General features: G+C 48.9%; 6 protein-coding genes across 6 annotated transcripts; 4 read left to right on the top strand and 2 right to left on the bottom strand.

Annotated features, from left to right (window-relative positions):
• Positions 1-72: 72 nt before the first annotated feature.
• Positions 73-1,107, top strand: pre8 (proteasome core particle subunit alpha 2; the record flags this gene model as incomplete). The annotated part of the gene is made up of 5 exons (XM_057138839.1): positions 73-116; positions 174-193; positions 251-301; positions 351-938; positions 989-1,107. The coding sequence occupies 5 exons, from the start codon at positions 73-75 to the stop codon at positions 1,105-1,107; spliced, it is 822 nt and encodes a 273-aa protein (XP_056997046.1).
• Positions 1,108-1,671: 564 nt separating this feature from the next.
• On the top strand, positions 1,672-2,673 carry N7520_004904 (uncharacterized protein; the record flags this gene model as incomplete). Its single annotated transcript, XM_057138838.1, has 1 exon — positions 1,672-2,673. The coding sequence occupies one exon, from the start codon at positions 1,672-1,674 to the stop codon at positions 2,671-2,673; it is 1,002 nt and encodes a 333-aa protein (XP_056997045.1).
• A 9-nt stretch (positions 2,674-2,682) lies between these two features.
• Positions 2,683-3,925, bottom strand: N7520_004903 (uncharacterized protein; the record flags this gene model as incomplete). Its single annotated transcript, XM_057138837.1, has 5 exons — positions 2,683-2,895; positions 2,941-3,494; positions 3,552-3,604; positions 3,651-3,840; positions 3,889-3,925. The coding sequence occupies 5 exons, from the start codon at positions 3,923-3,925 to the stop codon at positions 2,683-2,685; spliced, it is 1,047 nt and encodes a 348-aa protein (XP_056997044.1).
• A 385-nt stretch (positions 3,926-4,310) lies between these two features.
• N7520_004902 (nucleobase:cation symporter-2 family protein) lies at positions 4,311-6,121 on the bottom strand (the record flags this gene model as incomplete). Its single annotated transcript, XM_057138836.1, has 3 exons — positions 4,311-5,767; positions 5,814-5,980; positions 6,030-6,121. 3 exons carry the CDS (start codon positions 6,119-6,121, stop codon positions 4,311-4,313), a joined length of 1,716 nt encoding a protein of 571 aa, XP_056997043.1.
• A 4,120-nt stretch (positions 6,122-10,241) lies between these two features.
• On the top strand, positions 10,242-11,659 carry N7520_004901 (stearoyl-CoA 9-desaturase sdeA; the record flags this gene model as incomplete). The annotated part of the gene is made up of 2 exons (XM_057138835.1): positions 10,242-10,479; positions 10,530-11,659. The coding sequence occupies 2 exons, from the start codon at positions 10,242-10,244 to the stop codon at positions 11,657-11,659; spliced, it is 1,368 nt and encodes a 455-aa protein (XP_056997042.1).
• Positions 11,660-12,446: 787 nt separating this feature from the next.
• Positions 12,447-14,652, top strand: N7520_004900 (M3 family metallopeptidase; the record flags this gene model as incomplete). The annotated part of the gene is made up of 2 exons (XM_057138834.1): positions 12,447-13,751; positions 13,798-14,652. The coding sequence occupies 2 exons, from the start codon at positions 12,447-12,449 to the stop codon at positions 14,650-14,652; spliced, it is 2,160 nt and encodes a 719-aa protein (XP_056997041.1).
• Positions 14,653-14,846: the final 194 nt, after the last annotated feature.

Genomic DNA, 14,846 nt, shown 5'->3' with positions numbered 1-14,846 from the left:
GCCTACTATCAATCTCCTTCCTCTCATCCTCTTCGATCTCTGTGATTTGGTGTTTGTATTCTACACATTATCATGGCTGACCGTTATTCCTTCTCCCTGACCACTTTCTCCCCCAGGTAAGTTGATGATCTCAACCCCCAGCATTGGTCCATGAGCTAACACATCCTCAACAGCGGAAAGCTGGTGCAGATTGGTAAGACCGAATCAAGAGATATAGAGGGAAAATAATGAAACTGACCTCATGGAACAGAATATGCTTTAAATGCTGTCAACCAGGGTGTTACCGCCCTCGGCATCAAAGGTGAGGCTCTCACCACCATCCAAACTACCTAAGCTAATGATTATCCCAGCCACCAATGGCATCGTCCTCGCAACTGAGAAAAAGTCCTCATCCCCCCTCATCGATCCCCCCTCCCTCTCGAAGATCTCCCTGGTCACCCCGGACATCGGTATGGTTTACGCCGGTATGGGCCCTGATTACCGTGTGCTTGTGGACAAGGCCCGCAAAGTGTCACACACTGGCTACAAGCGCATCTATAACGAGTACCCTCCGACCCGGATTCTGGTGCAGGACGTCGCCCGGGTGGTGCAGGAGGCCACGCAGTCTGGAGGTGTGCGACCGTACGGTGTCAGTCTGTTGATTGCTGGCTGGGATGAGGGCGTTGAGCCCCAGTCTGAAGAGGCTTCACCTGAAGAAAAGCCCTCCACCAAGACTGGTGGGATCCTTAAGGGGGGTCCAAGCCTGTACCAGGTGGACCCTAGTGGTAGCTACTATCCGTGGAAGGCGACGGCCATCGGCAAGCATGCGACAAGTGCCAAGACCTTCCTTGAGAAGCGATACACCGAGGGTTTGGAGCTTGAAGATGCCATCCACATTGCGCTGTTGACACTCAAGGAGACTATTGAGGGTGAGATGAACGGAGACACAATAGAAATCGGTGAGTTCTGGCCCGAGTTGACTGTACTATTTCTTGACTAACACAAATAGGTATTGTTGGCCCGCCAGCAGACCACCTGCTGGGCTTCGAGGGTGTGGAGGGAGCCCAGGGTCCGCGGTTCAGGACATTGACCAAGGAGCAAATCGAGGACTACCTGACCAACCTATGAGAGACACGATAGCAGAAACGATAGGACTCGAATGACATCTCTTTTGTTTGACAGACGCAATCATAAATAGAATCACACGGACAACTGCAAGTACCGGGTAGCTGCTTAGTCGGCATTAGACTTTCACACCGTATATCTACGGCCATCTGTCAGTTGGACACTGCCTCGAGTGACTTTTGTGGCTACATCTGAGCATTGTGTGCGGGTCTACGTGTACCGCATGAACCAAGTGCAGTGGCCCGTGGCATCCCTGTTGAACAATCCGAGCAAAACTAGACAAAATCACAACTTTGCCCGACAAGTTCCTAGCTGCTGTGAGCAATGGCTAAATCTCTTACCCCGGGTTTAGGCCAGACTGGATGTAGCCACGCACCGACCAAAATTGATTATATTTATCCAGGGGTTTGCAACGTTACAGTCCTGCAGTTGTTGCATTTGTACAGCTGTACGACCCTCTTTCTTCCTCTATTCACTCTATTTCCAGTCTAGAGATGTGGGCATATCAAACATAGTGAAAGACTCCTTAGTCTACTTGCTTGTTTCTCCATACACCAGAAGTACACCATGCCCTCCCTCCCCCAGGACTTACTAGATGGTATCTCCGGGGCCCTAGCAGCAGAAGGAGACATCCTCCAAATGGTCCTCGTAACCTTCATCGGCTTATCATGCTACAACATCGCCGAACTAGTCGTCTTAGTGACAGCCACCTTCCGCCGCTGGCGCGGTCTCTATTTCTGGTCCTTGTTGACATCAGGCTGTCTCGGCGTGGTACCATATTCCATCGGATTCATGATGAAATTCTTCACCCGTGCCGACTCCGCGTTATCTGTCACCATTCTCACAGTCGGGTGGTGGACGATGGTAACGGGTCAGTCGGTGGTACTGTATTCACGACTTCATCTTGTTCTTCGAGACGAGAAGATTTTGACCTGGGTATTACGGATGATCGTGCTGAATTACTTTCTGTTACAAGTACCCACTACCATATTGACTTATGGAGCTAATATTATCCATACGGATAGTCGGACTTGGGTGTGGGGGTACAATGTTATGGAAAAAGTGCAGTTGACTGGCTTTACGATCCAGGAGAGTTTGATATCGACACTCTACGTTATTCATACTATAAAGTTGCTTCAGCTCGGTGCGGATGCGACGAGTAGGTCTGATTCGCGGACGATCATGTATCATGTCATTGGGATCAATTGTGCTATCATGGCGATGGATTTGTTATTGTTGAGTTTGGAATATGCAAATCAATATGCGGTCCAGATCGTGTTGAAAGGCTTTATATACTCCATCAAGTTGAAGTTGGAGTTCGCCGTGCTTGGTCGGTTAGTGGATATTATTCAGGGATCCAGGCATCCCATCTCCGTTGCCATCGCTGATATATTGCCTCTTTGTTCATATCCGGGTCCACCGGAGACGAGCATTTCTGAACAGCCTGATCCCGAGCCAGAAGAGTCTGAGCCGAAAGAGATAGCCCCGGACGGGAAGGTGGCTGAGAAGAGAGATTTTGCCGAGTCGGGGATGGAGAGGCCAAAGCATGATATTATGGATATAATGTGAATCAATGTATCACTTGTCTTTGTTCACCTCAATCAGAGAGGCCTCGTTCCAGTCATATTCATCCTCCGAGTCCTCATCCTGACTGTCGGCAATCTCATCAGTTGCTTTCCGTTTCCGACACGGCGTAGGCTGAGTCTGCTGCAATGTCTGACTTGACTGTAAAGAGTGTTTCAAATCAAAAGACCTCCGATCAACAACAGTAGCCCATTGGCGAAGACCATCCTAAACCCGTCAGATAACATCAACCAATCCAGGATACCCACTCACGTCTTCAATATGAAAAGGAATGATATTCTCCCCCTTTCTAACAAGAAGAACCTTCCCACCCTTCTTCGTAAGCTCCATAAACCGCTTATCGGGTAAATCCCGATAAATAGAAATGCGCGTCATCACATGTTTTTCCCAGCCGGCACCAGCAAAAATAGGATACAACGTCGCACGCGGTTGTCCCTTAATCTTCACATGAGCCTGATTAATCGCCAGCACGGCAACACCCTGATTCGCGAAGCGAGTGAGATGGGTTGCAAAATCAGAGTAAACATTCCACCTCCGATTTAAGAGCCATTGTAGTTGTGCTTTGTCCTTTATCTTGCCTTTTTGGTGTTTGTCTTTTAGCTCTGATGCGGTGGGGAAGTAGGAGGGGGATAGAGCAGAGATGGAGTCAATTATCATGACAGAGGTTTCTGGTGGTGGGAAGTCTTTTGGGGGGTGCATTAGGAGGGATAGGAGGTGCGGGAGGGTAGGGGTGCGGAAGTAATGAAAGTTTGATAAGGAGGGAGTTAGTACTTGGAGTCGAGACATTGGAATTGGAGCGCTTGTGTCTGATATTTGTTAGACCTTAGATCCACTGTATGGTAATGAGTGAAGGGGTAAGGTACCGATCCAGACGACTTTTCCACCTTCACGGAGCGCATGTGATGCGATATTCATTCTAAAGAATTAACACCTGTTTCAGTGGACGACATGAGGGGTCTCACGCTAATGATGTCTTTCCCGCTCCTGGTGGCCCAAATACCTCCGTAATCTGACCACGCAGCAGCCCACCAGGTCGGTCTACAGTCGCGCCATCCAGTGCTTGATCAAGATGCGGCAGTCCTGTCGGGATAGGCTGCCGGGAGATCTCAGAGGCGTTAAGAGACTGTGAGGCCGAAATTGAGATGATAGGCACTAACAAGATTAGAGTGGTTCCTCGTCATGCGTGGTGGACCTGCGTACCTTGGCTCAGCTTAAACAGATCGGCAGCTTGGCTCATGATGAATTATTGTGTTCGAGAGTTATTCCTATGACATGTTTATATTGATCAAGCCTGAGTTTCGTGTACCACGCACACTTGAGGTGTAGTCGAGTTGTGTGGTTTAAGTGGGTCCAGTCGCGCGGCGCGCCGAGACGTGATGTGATCTGATGATGCCTGGCATTATGTGTGGTTTCATGAGTGATACGCGACGACTGAGTAATTTTCGATAGAAATGTTAAGACTACTGTATATTTGTATGGATTATTTCAATATCAGAGGTAAAATCCAGTATCAATTCCAGTTGATTCCATCAATGCAAATGCAAATACTATCTACTAGCTAGGTAGGGTCATGAGAAGGCTATAAAAAATACAAAACGCTAATCAATTATATTCCATCCAAATTATGCAGGAGTCTCCAACTTTCCAGAAGTTGTGGGCACAGTCTGCTCAACCACATCATCCTCCGACTCCAAAACAGGGGTCTCATCTGGCTCAGCAGGAAGGAGGAGGTTCAAAATCACACCCACAAGGGCAGTGACCGCGAAACCGTTGGTCATCACCAAGTCAACAGCGTTGAGAAGACCCTCCAAAGCATGGTTGTCACCAGAGTAGGAGAAGAAGTAACTCCACCACGACGGAACAAGGGTGATACCCATACCCAACGCAAAGCTAGCGGTCAGGACAAAGCGGTTGCGACGGTTAAAGTCGATAGTGGAAATGATGCGAACACCCGAGATAGCGACACTGCTGAACAGGAAAGTCGTCATACCACCAAGGACAGCGTCTGGGATTGAAACGAGGGCAGCAGCGAATTTCGCAAACAGACCCATGACAATCAGGAAGAAACAGCAGCAGTAACCGGCATTCCGGTTCGCACATTTGGTGAGCGCGATCACACCGTTGTTCTGGGCAAAGACGGACATGGGGGAAATGGTCATCAAACCGGCGAGAACACAGGTGATTCCGTTACCGAGAACACCACCCTGGATCCGGGAGTCGAAGGTCTCACCCTCGACTTGTAATCTGGAGACATCGCATGTGGCCGTGATATCGCCAATGGACTCCATCATGATAACAACGTATAGGGCCAGCAGTGGGAGGATCAGTGGTGGGTATACCTTGAGCGGGAAGGTGTGGACCCAAGGGAAAGAGATAACGGGGGCCTCGGTGATACCCGAAGACTCAAAGTAGTTGCAAGCAGCGGCGACGATGGAACCGACCAAGAGACCGACGATGACGGCGCAGGATTTCAGGATTGGGGGACCGAATCGTTCGCAGAGAATGATGGTGACGAAGGCGAGGAATCCCAATCCAATGAATTGCGGGCTACCCCATAGCAAAGCGTGTGGGGCATCAGCATCGGGACACATAGCGCGTGGAGACGGTCCACAACCGGAACCACCGCCCCAGTCTTCCATAGCGGATTGGATGAGGGAGGCACCGATGAGAAGGACAGTAGGGCCAGTGACGAGTGGGGGGAAGATTTTGGCGAGGAGGCGACTGCTCATGAACGAGAGACCAATTTCAAGAAGAGCGCAGAGGCAGGAAGTTCCGAGAAGGGCACCGTAGCCTTCTGGGCAAGCGAGTTTGTTTCCGCTCGCGTCTGTGGGACAGTAGCCTGTTTTGTACATCTGGGTGAAAGCACCTTCGGCGACAGTGATTGTGGCGAAGGATGTGCCGACCACAGATAACAATCCAGTTCCAATATAGTATTTTGTGCCGTAAATGTGGAAGCGGAACATTTGAATGGCGCTGAGAAACCCAGCGACGATTAAGGATGCTGAAACGAGATATTGGGAGTCTTCAGTTCCGAAGTTGGCACCTGAGGTACCACTGAGCATAATTGGTGGTGAAATGACTATTTCGATCAGCGCTGAATATTAGATGAAAGGAATACTACTCACCACCAGCCAACATAGCAAGCGCATGTTGCAATCCGAGGATCAAGGCGAGAACCACAGGGACGCGATCTTCGAGGCCGAAAAACGGAGCGGATTTTCGTTCTTGTTTGGTGAACGGTAACTTTGGGATGAATAAGTGGGCATAGTCGTAATCGCCGATGAGACCATCACTAATAATGTTTAGTCGCGATCAAACAAACTTTGCAATTGGCGACATACCGTGTGGTGAAAGTTCTCACGATGCTGCGGAATTTATCGCTGAAGGAACGCTTGGGCGAGTAGTCCGGACCAATCTGATCGGGGCCGTCCATGATGGTTGAAAGTGGATTTGTTGATTCTACCCACTTTCAACCTGGGGAGGATGTTTCTCTATATAGTATTCCATCACGATAATTGAATTTAATAATCAACCCCGGTATACATTTGTTAGCGTACATGGTTGTGTGGAGAAAAAAAAGATAAGATTTATTTTCTCTATCATTAGACAAGAGTATCGAGTAAATCTCCTCCATAAAGTATTTGTCTAACTGTTTCCAGTTGAGACTAAACTTCATTAGGTTAACCGAACCCACTTTCCCTCTTATCTGTGTGGGGCTTCTACTCTTCTTCGCCCCCCTTCCTCCACCAATCATCTTCTATTTGTCCAACCTATTTCCGAAGTTTAGAGATAAGGACCAAATATCTCTAGCCGCCACTCAATTTACGGTTCGTGCGCCCTCAATGCCGTTCCAACTTACCATCCAATTTCGTGCGTGTCCTGTGGGGCTAACTACCGTTCTACGGCATTTCCCTACGATATGATAGGACCGGGAGGCCTCGGGCACTTTGTGGACACGGGGCCCCCGAGAATTATTCGACAGTCAGTTATCGTGATATCTGGGGTTTATCTTTGCTGTCCAAACCATCTGGCGGAGTCCCCCGTGAAGCATGGAAGGCGCCGATGCCTTATCACGGTGCTTTGGAATGAGGTATATGACTTGAGATCACGTTAGAAATCAACTCAGGAGTTACAAGGATGATTGATAGGTGATTAGCCGATTGCTAATATTACTTCAGTGACAAGTCCACCTAGAAAAAGGAGAAAGGAGAAAGGAGAAAGGAGAAAGGAGAAAGGAGAAAGGAGAAAAACTTAGTAAACAATCGATTGGAAGAAAATCTCCATTGTTTGCAGACAAAGTGCCGTGAAGGCCTCCGTTCCCTCTGGCATGTCTGTTCTCAGAATCATCGGGCTCTCAGAATTATCGAGGACAACCTCAATCGAACGACATTTTTGATGCACCCTCTTTTTCGTACCTATCCTGGGGTAAATGGATGGTGGCTGATCCCTGATAGCATGTGAGGCTATTCCCAGTGTACCCTGCATGTACTAGTGACGCCCAAATCCGCCCCTTCGCTACTCGGGTACTCCTTATTACCACTAGGGAACGGACTAGCACTTCTTAGGTTAGTAGATGACCCCTTTCTTCTAAATTGATCAACGGATAAAAATCCATTGATTCAATATAGTAGTTGGTAGTCACTGGCGTATGTCTGAAAGCTTTAGTCAGGGAATTATGTAGCCCTAGACCAAACTGTGGAGCTTTGCTTCTTTAAGCTTTCCGCTATTCCTAATCATGATTAGCTGTTGTAGGAGCTACGGGTTGAACTGCGGTCTTCGGCAATAAAGCCCTAAAGAACGATGGAAATTTTTGCCTCGCCGCCACCTACCTGCACATGTGACCCGTGAACGGCCAAGAAACATTGACTTGGTTTGAGCGCTTATCTGGATTGATTGCATCATATTATCAGAGAGTTACTAGACTTGCACCAAAGATCGAAGATGTATACCCCGTCTAACCTGATCAGCAACGTAACAACCACGAAATGACTAGAGTCCGAAAGGGAGAATCCAACAGGTCATAACGGCAATTTTCTGAACATCTTAACAAGAATTGTGTCCTTTAGCTTGGAAGTGGTATTTCGAGAAAAATGGCTGTGGGAGTGCTCTTACACATCTGAAATGTATATTTGACGATGGCTATTCAGAGGTTGAATTGATACCTTTCCCACATTATATGTCTTCAGATGTTGGAATAGACAGACCCACATGTCCAAAATAATGAATAGCCTAGGCCAGGAATTCAAGCACTCAAATAGTAACAAGATCGTGAGTCTACATATATGTAACAGCCGCCGATAGCAGAACTTCCGCGCTCGGCTTTACATGTCTTACTCTCAGAATTAAACTTGGAATCAATTGATGAGCTCTCCTTACATAACATGTCTCATGAATTCGGCAAATGATCTTTCTGAAACTAAACATTGAGCTTGGGATAGATATATATTCATGTTTTTTAACTTCAGTTTGACAGCGTCCTAAGTTCGCCGCACCAAGGAGTCAGACTTAGAGTACTGTTTGGATTCCCTTACGCCTTAAGGAGCGGAAAAGAGTGAATCATGTGCAACATGTTCAACCATGCTTCTGAAACTTTTGCGGCTAATCTCCTTTTCCTCGTCTGGAAGTTTGAAGCCTCGAAAGGCGATACAGTACTAGCACTCTGCGGTACAATGGCCCCTACCTTTCTTCCTTTCAGATAGATGCCTCTGCGCACATCACACATCCCTGGCTATAACAACCATCTTAATCTGAACAATCCTGAGCCAATTCTTCTCGCATATTCCATCTGACATCACGCCGTAAGCTATCATAATCTGCTTTGACGTCAGCTCGTAGCAAGACTTCATCAAGAAAAATTGCCCGGGGTGCCTGAATATTGCGCTTGAGCCTTTTCAAGTTATTCATATGCATTTTCGACTTGAGTTTTGTCCGACTCTTATAATTGCGGCCTTTCCTAATGCCCTTCGCCTTGTGGTGCAACGCTTCCTCGCGCTGTGTTATTTCACGTGAAGCGTACTCGGTATTGAATAAAACCTTAAGATAGTACTGGTCGACATTGCGCGAATTGTATCGTCAAGTTGACAAACTTTGCTTGCATAGTCAGAATTGGTAGTTTTGGCCTGATTGTGCTTAGTAAAAAGTCCTATGGTTTGATCATGACTCATGAGTGGAAATCTATCAATGATAAGAGTATACAATGAGAAAGACTGACGAATGATGTGGGTCAAAAGAATCAGTAAAGAGAAGAAATAAGAACATGAGAGATGTGACATGACAGGTCATAGTCTGGGCCCAAGCCCAAATTCTTACTAGTCTGTTTTGGGAATACGTTGCATCCAGAGTTACTCCACGGTAGACACGAAATCACTTATACACGAAATCTACCCACCTCAATATAAAGTTGTGAAATATTTATGAGGAATGTGCACAGTTCTTAGCATACTGTGCACAGTATGCACCAAGGGACATCTGAAGTGACTATAAGAAAGGCGTGGGAAAAGTTATGAGGATTATAGTTCGTTATAGTTAAGGAATTTTGTTGGGAATTGATTACATTGACACTCTTCGCCGTCCGGTATCTCTTGAAAAGTCGATGACGTTTGTTATCTTGATGGTTTATTTATGTGGCCTGGCTCATATCTACTTGATATCTATACTGGATGGAAGTGGGACTGGATTCAGGCTAACTTGTTCATCAAAACCTTAAGAAGGCTCACATGTTATCACGTGATGCATGCGGAGTAGCTCTCACGATTTGCCACCATAAGGCTTTAGGCTTTCGGCTTGGTGGCGCAGGGGCTGAATGCATAACCCTGTGTTTCCGAGGCTGTAAATATCAGTAAAACATTGGTAAATCCTTAGAAAAAACCTTAGCATGCCAAGTCAATTGTATCAGGACTATGTCTTATTGTCTGAAAACAGGGATTGTCCCTTGCTGTACTTTGTAAAGAATGGGAATCCTCCTTATACCTGTTGGGGATCACGTGCCCTGGCCCAGGCCCTGCACCTTAATTCCTGCAGTTCGAGGAGCGGGTATACAACTACAGAATGATTGTACATTGTAGAACGTATGATACCACAGGAAGTATGGAGTGATGAGAATCTAGAACAAATACAAATCTGATACACAACATGCCACTCTTTTTTTGGAACAGCAAATCAGGATGTTGCTAAAGAGGGAAATTCCTAATCTTTCCGGCGTTTCCGCATGGGGAAATGGGTTGCCGCCTCAGGCAACAAAGCGTTGGGGCGGAACCCAACATTGTTCGGGAAAAAGCATTGATCTCGCCACCCATGATCAGGATAAACTGGCATTAATAGAATTGATCTTCCTGCTGTGCTTCCTTTCTCTACCTCGGGATCTTGTGATTCAGTGGGCTTTTCGTTTTCATTCGCTTGGGTGTCCTACCCCCATATTCGTTGGCGATCAAACCCTTCGACCCTCCCAACGTTGGTCCTAAGTGGGCCCTCCCCATATAAAAAAAAGCTCTTGCCCACGCCTTCAGACTCTTTTCTTTTCTCATCCTTTTTGGTCACCTTTAATCACATTCATCATGTCGACTAAGGCTGAGGCTTCCCGCCCCCGGCCGGCTGACACCAAGAAGGTGCACATTGCCGACACCCAGATGACTCGTGCCAACTGGTACAAGCACGTTAACTGGCTCAACGTCTTCCTTATCCTTGGTATTCCCGCCTACGGCTGCGTTCAATCTATCTGGGTGCCGTTGCAGCTCAAGACCGCTATCTGGGCTGTTATCTACTACTTCTTCACCGGTCTGGGTATCACTGCAGGTAAGTTTCCAGTGCTTTAGATCATTGGATTAGTATCTAATGTGATACAGGATACCACCGTCTCTGGGCTCACTGCTCCTACTCCGCCACTCTTCCTCTTCGCATCTGGCTCGCTCTGGTTGGTGGTGGTGCCGTTGAGGGCTCCATCCGCTGGTGGGCTCGCGGCCACCGTGCTCACCACCGTTACACCGACACTGAGAAGGATCCTTACTCCGTTCGCAAGGGCTTCTGGTACTCCCACCTCGGCTGGATGGTTATGAAGCAGAACCCCAAGCGTATCGGCCGCACCGACATCACCGATCTTAACGAGGACCCCGTCGTCATCTGGCAGCACCGCCACTACCTCAAGGTTGTCTTCGGAATGGGTCTCATGGTCCCAATGCTGGTTGCTGGTCTCGGCTGGGGTGACTGGTTCGGTGGTTTCGTCTACGCCGGTATTCTGCGTATCTTCTTCGTGCAGCAGGCTACCTTCTGCGTTAACTCCCTGGCTCACTGGCTCGGTGACCAGCCTTTCGACGACCGCAACTCACCCCGTGACCACGTCATCACCGCCCTGGTCACTCTCGGCGAGGGATACCACAACTTCCACCACGAATTCCCCTCGGACTACCGCAATGCCATCGAGTGGCACCAGTACGACCCTACCAAGTGGACTATCTGGACCTGGAAGCAGTTGGGTCTGGCCTACGACCTGAAGCAGTTCCGCTCCAACGAGATTGAGAAGGGTCGCGTGCAGCAGCTGCAGAAGAAGATTGACCAGAAGCGCGCCAAGCTGGACTGGGGTATTCCTCTGGAACAGCTTCCCGTGATGGAGTGGGATGAGTACGTCGAGCAGGCCAAGAGCGGTCGCGGTCTCATTGCTGTCGCTGGTGTTGTCCACGATGTTACCGATTTCATCAAGGACCACCCCGGTGGCAAGGCCATGATTGGCTCCGGTATTGGCAAGGATGCCACTGCCATGTTTAACGGTGGTATCTACTACCACTCCAACGGTGCCCACAACCTCCTCTCCACCATGCGTGTTGGTGTGATTCGCGGTGGCTGTGAGGTTGAGATCTGGAAGCGCTCCCACAAGGAGAACACCGAGTACGTGCGTGATGAGTCAGGTCAGCGCATCATTCGGGCCGGCATGCAGGTGACTAAGATCCCTGAGCCTGTCCCCACTGCTGATGCTGCTTAAGTGAGCTCAGATGACGTGCCTTGCATTTTTTGTTGGTGTTTTCGGCGTTATAACCTTTATTGTCTATCAGAAAAGCGACTGTCACATAGATAATTTCTCATGAACTAGAAACGACCATTTTTACATCAGATTTCAACATTGAACCTTCATTACTTTAAAACTTAGTCCGTAATCTTATAAATATCCCAGTTCTACACATGCTTCAATGTTTGGATGCCCATCTGTTCCTACTCGTTGAGCAAAGCAGACAGATATTTGAGTTGATAGCTACCAGCTTACCTCAACAGTTATCCCATTGTATCCCACTCAAAATGGTACCATTTCTCCTACCTTATTTCCTACAGTATTAGTTAAATATTAAAAAGGGTCTTCTAGAAGGGGTCTCCTCAAGATGCTAACTGGGAAGAAAAGAAAAGAGAAGTGGAATGATAGGGAGTGGAACGCCTATCCAAAGAGTCTGCGGTGTCCCCAAGTAATAGAGGGGTTGATTGACTAGTTCGTATTACGTGATATCGTATTTCCCTGGGTTTAGCGGGGAAACCTTGTAATCACCTGATCCCATATCTAGATACCTCCGATCCCGCTTGCTTGTATCCCAGCTGCAGCTTGAATCTGAAACACACCGCATCTTTCTTCTTTCTTCTCCACCATTCTTCTTACTCGCCATCTCCTCATTCTCCTTGCTGCTATCATCGTGGCGCCCCTCCTTCGTCTCCCCGCCGCCCGCCTCTCAGCTGTACTGGGTCACTTTCGAACTACACCTCTCCGATATTTGACAACCTCCAGTATGGCCCCCGCTCACCTCCGACGTCCGCCACAGGCCCCGCCAACCTTCACTGCTACCCCACAATCCATTGTCGCCGATGCCGAGCGCCTTATCAATACATCTCGGTCTGTTCAAGACAAAATCGTTGCCGAGATCAAGCCAGATGCTGCCACGTTTGCCAATGTGTTGCGCCCGCTCGCTCAGGATAGTAATGCTATGATGTTAGAGGCACATATCCTGGGCTTCTACCAGGCCGTATCGACCGATCAGAAGCTCCGGGATGCTTCCTCGAAGGCGGAGGAGCTCATGGATGATTTCTCTATTGAGGCTAACATGCGCGAGGATGTGTTCAAGCTGGTGGATGCTGTCCTGAACAAGAATGAGGATCTTGATCCTGAATCTCGTCGTCTGCTGGAGAAGGAACACAAGGATTTCGTGCGAAATGGATTGGGTCTGCCCGCCGGGCCGCAGCGGGCTCGGTTCAAGGAAATCAAGAAGCGTCTGAGTCAGTTGAGCATTGAGTTCCAGAAGAACCTGAACGAAGAGAACGGGGGCATCTGGTTCACTCCTGAGCAGCTGGCTGGCGTCCCGGAGGATGTGGTCTCCGGCCTGAAGCGTGGTGAGGGCGAGAACGCTGGCAAGCTCTGGCTGACCTTCAAGTACCCGGATCTGATCCCGACTGGGAAGTACGCCACCAATGCGGAGACTCGCAAGCAGGTCATGGTCGCCAACGAGAACAAGTGCAACCAGAACGTTCCACTGTTCCGCGAAACTATTATCCTGCGTGATGAGGCTGCTCGTCTGCTGGGCTACCCCAACCACGCTGCCTTCCGCCTCGAGGACAAGATGGCCAAGACCCCGGAAACTGTAAACACATTCTTGGGCGATCTGCGCTCCCGCTTGACTGCCGGTGGAAAGCAGGAGCTCCAGACCTTGCTGAACCTGAAGAAAGAGTTGGAACCCCAGTCCGATGGGCGCTACTACCTGTGGGACCACCGATTTTACGACAACAAGATGCTAGAGCGGGATTTCTCACTTGATCATCAGCTCATTGCTGAGTACTTCCCATTGCAGACCACCATTGAGGGTATGTTCAAGATCTTTGAGGAGCTCTTTGGATTAGAGTTCGTCGAAATTGTTGGCGAGGACCGTGCGGCCTTAGCCCCCAGTGGTAAGGGCAGTGATATTGTCTGGCACGAGGATGTGCAGGTGTTCAGCGTGTGGAATGACGAGGGTGAAGGCTCTGGCTTCGTCGGTTATCTGTATTTGGATTTGTTCCCACGTGAGGGCAAGTACGGTCATGCCGCTAATTTCGGTCTGCAACCGGTACGTACTGCCAAAGAATTAAACGACAAGATGCTAACGATAATAGGGTTTCATTGATGCAGATGGTAACCGTCGCTTCCCCGCTACCGCTCTAGTCTGCAACTTCACCAAGCCCGGCCCTAAGAAGCCCAGTCTGCTCAAGCACGACGAGGTTGTGACCCTGTTCCACGAACTGGGCCACGGCATCCACGACTTGGTCGCCCGAACCACTTATTCCCGCTTCCATGGTACCAGCACCGTGCGAGACTTTGTCGAGGCGCCCAGCCAAATGCTAGAGAACTGGTGCTGGACTCCTTCGCAGCTACGCGCGCTGAGCAGACACTACACAACCTTGTCGCCCGAATACCTCGCTAGTTGGCAGGAAGCCCACCAAGCGCGTAGTGGTGACCAGACTGCCACCGCCCCGCCTTCAGAGCGCATTCCTGACGATGTTATCGAAAACCTTATCCGCACCAAGCACGTCAACGATGCCTTGTTCAACCTGCGCCAGCTTCACTTTGGTATCTTCGATATGACTATCCACCAGCCTAAGAGTCACGCCGACATCGAGGCGCTGCCTATCTCAGCAACTTACAACCGTCTCCGCAAGGAGATTACCCAGATGGACGGCCCGGAAGTCCTGAATGGTGGTGACGAGTGGGCTCACGGTGAAGCCACATTCGGTCACTTGATGGGTGGCTATGATGCTGGATACTACGGATACTTGAGTTCACAAGTCTACTCCACCGATATGTTCTACACCGTCTTTAGAGATGACCCTATGAACAAAGCTGCTGGTCGTCGTTACCGGTACCAGGTGTTGGAGAAGGGAGGTAGCCAGGACGAGATGAAGACGGTGACTGAGTTCCTGGGCCGCGAGCCGCAGACCACTGCATTCTACCAGGAGTTGGGTCTGGCTTAAGCTATCTTTGCATAACGAAATATAAATAAGATGTTGAGCACACTTTTAAGGTCACCACTCTCAAAATGCACATGTCTGTAGTTGTGCCATAAATATCGATAACGATAAGCCCACCCACCGCCTTCAAATACAATCTCCAGCTTTCAGCTCCGAAGCTCAACCCCAATCTCAAATTCTCAATCTACTGATCTCTA

This window comes from Penicillium odoratum (genome assembly GCF_028828045.1).
Source record: "Penicillium odoratum strain IBT 22623 chromosome Unknown utg000004l_segment0_segment0, whole genome shotgun sequence".
NCBI classification, from domain to species: Eukaryota; Fungi; Ascomycota; class Eurotiomycetes; order Eurotiales; family Aspergillaceae; genus Penicillium; species Penicillium odoratum.
This window is presented reverse-complemented; position numbering and strand designations above follow the sequence as displayed.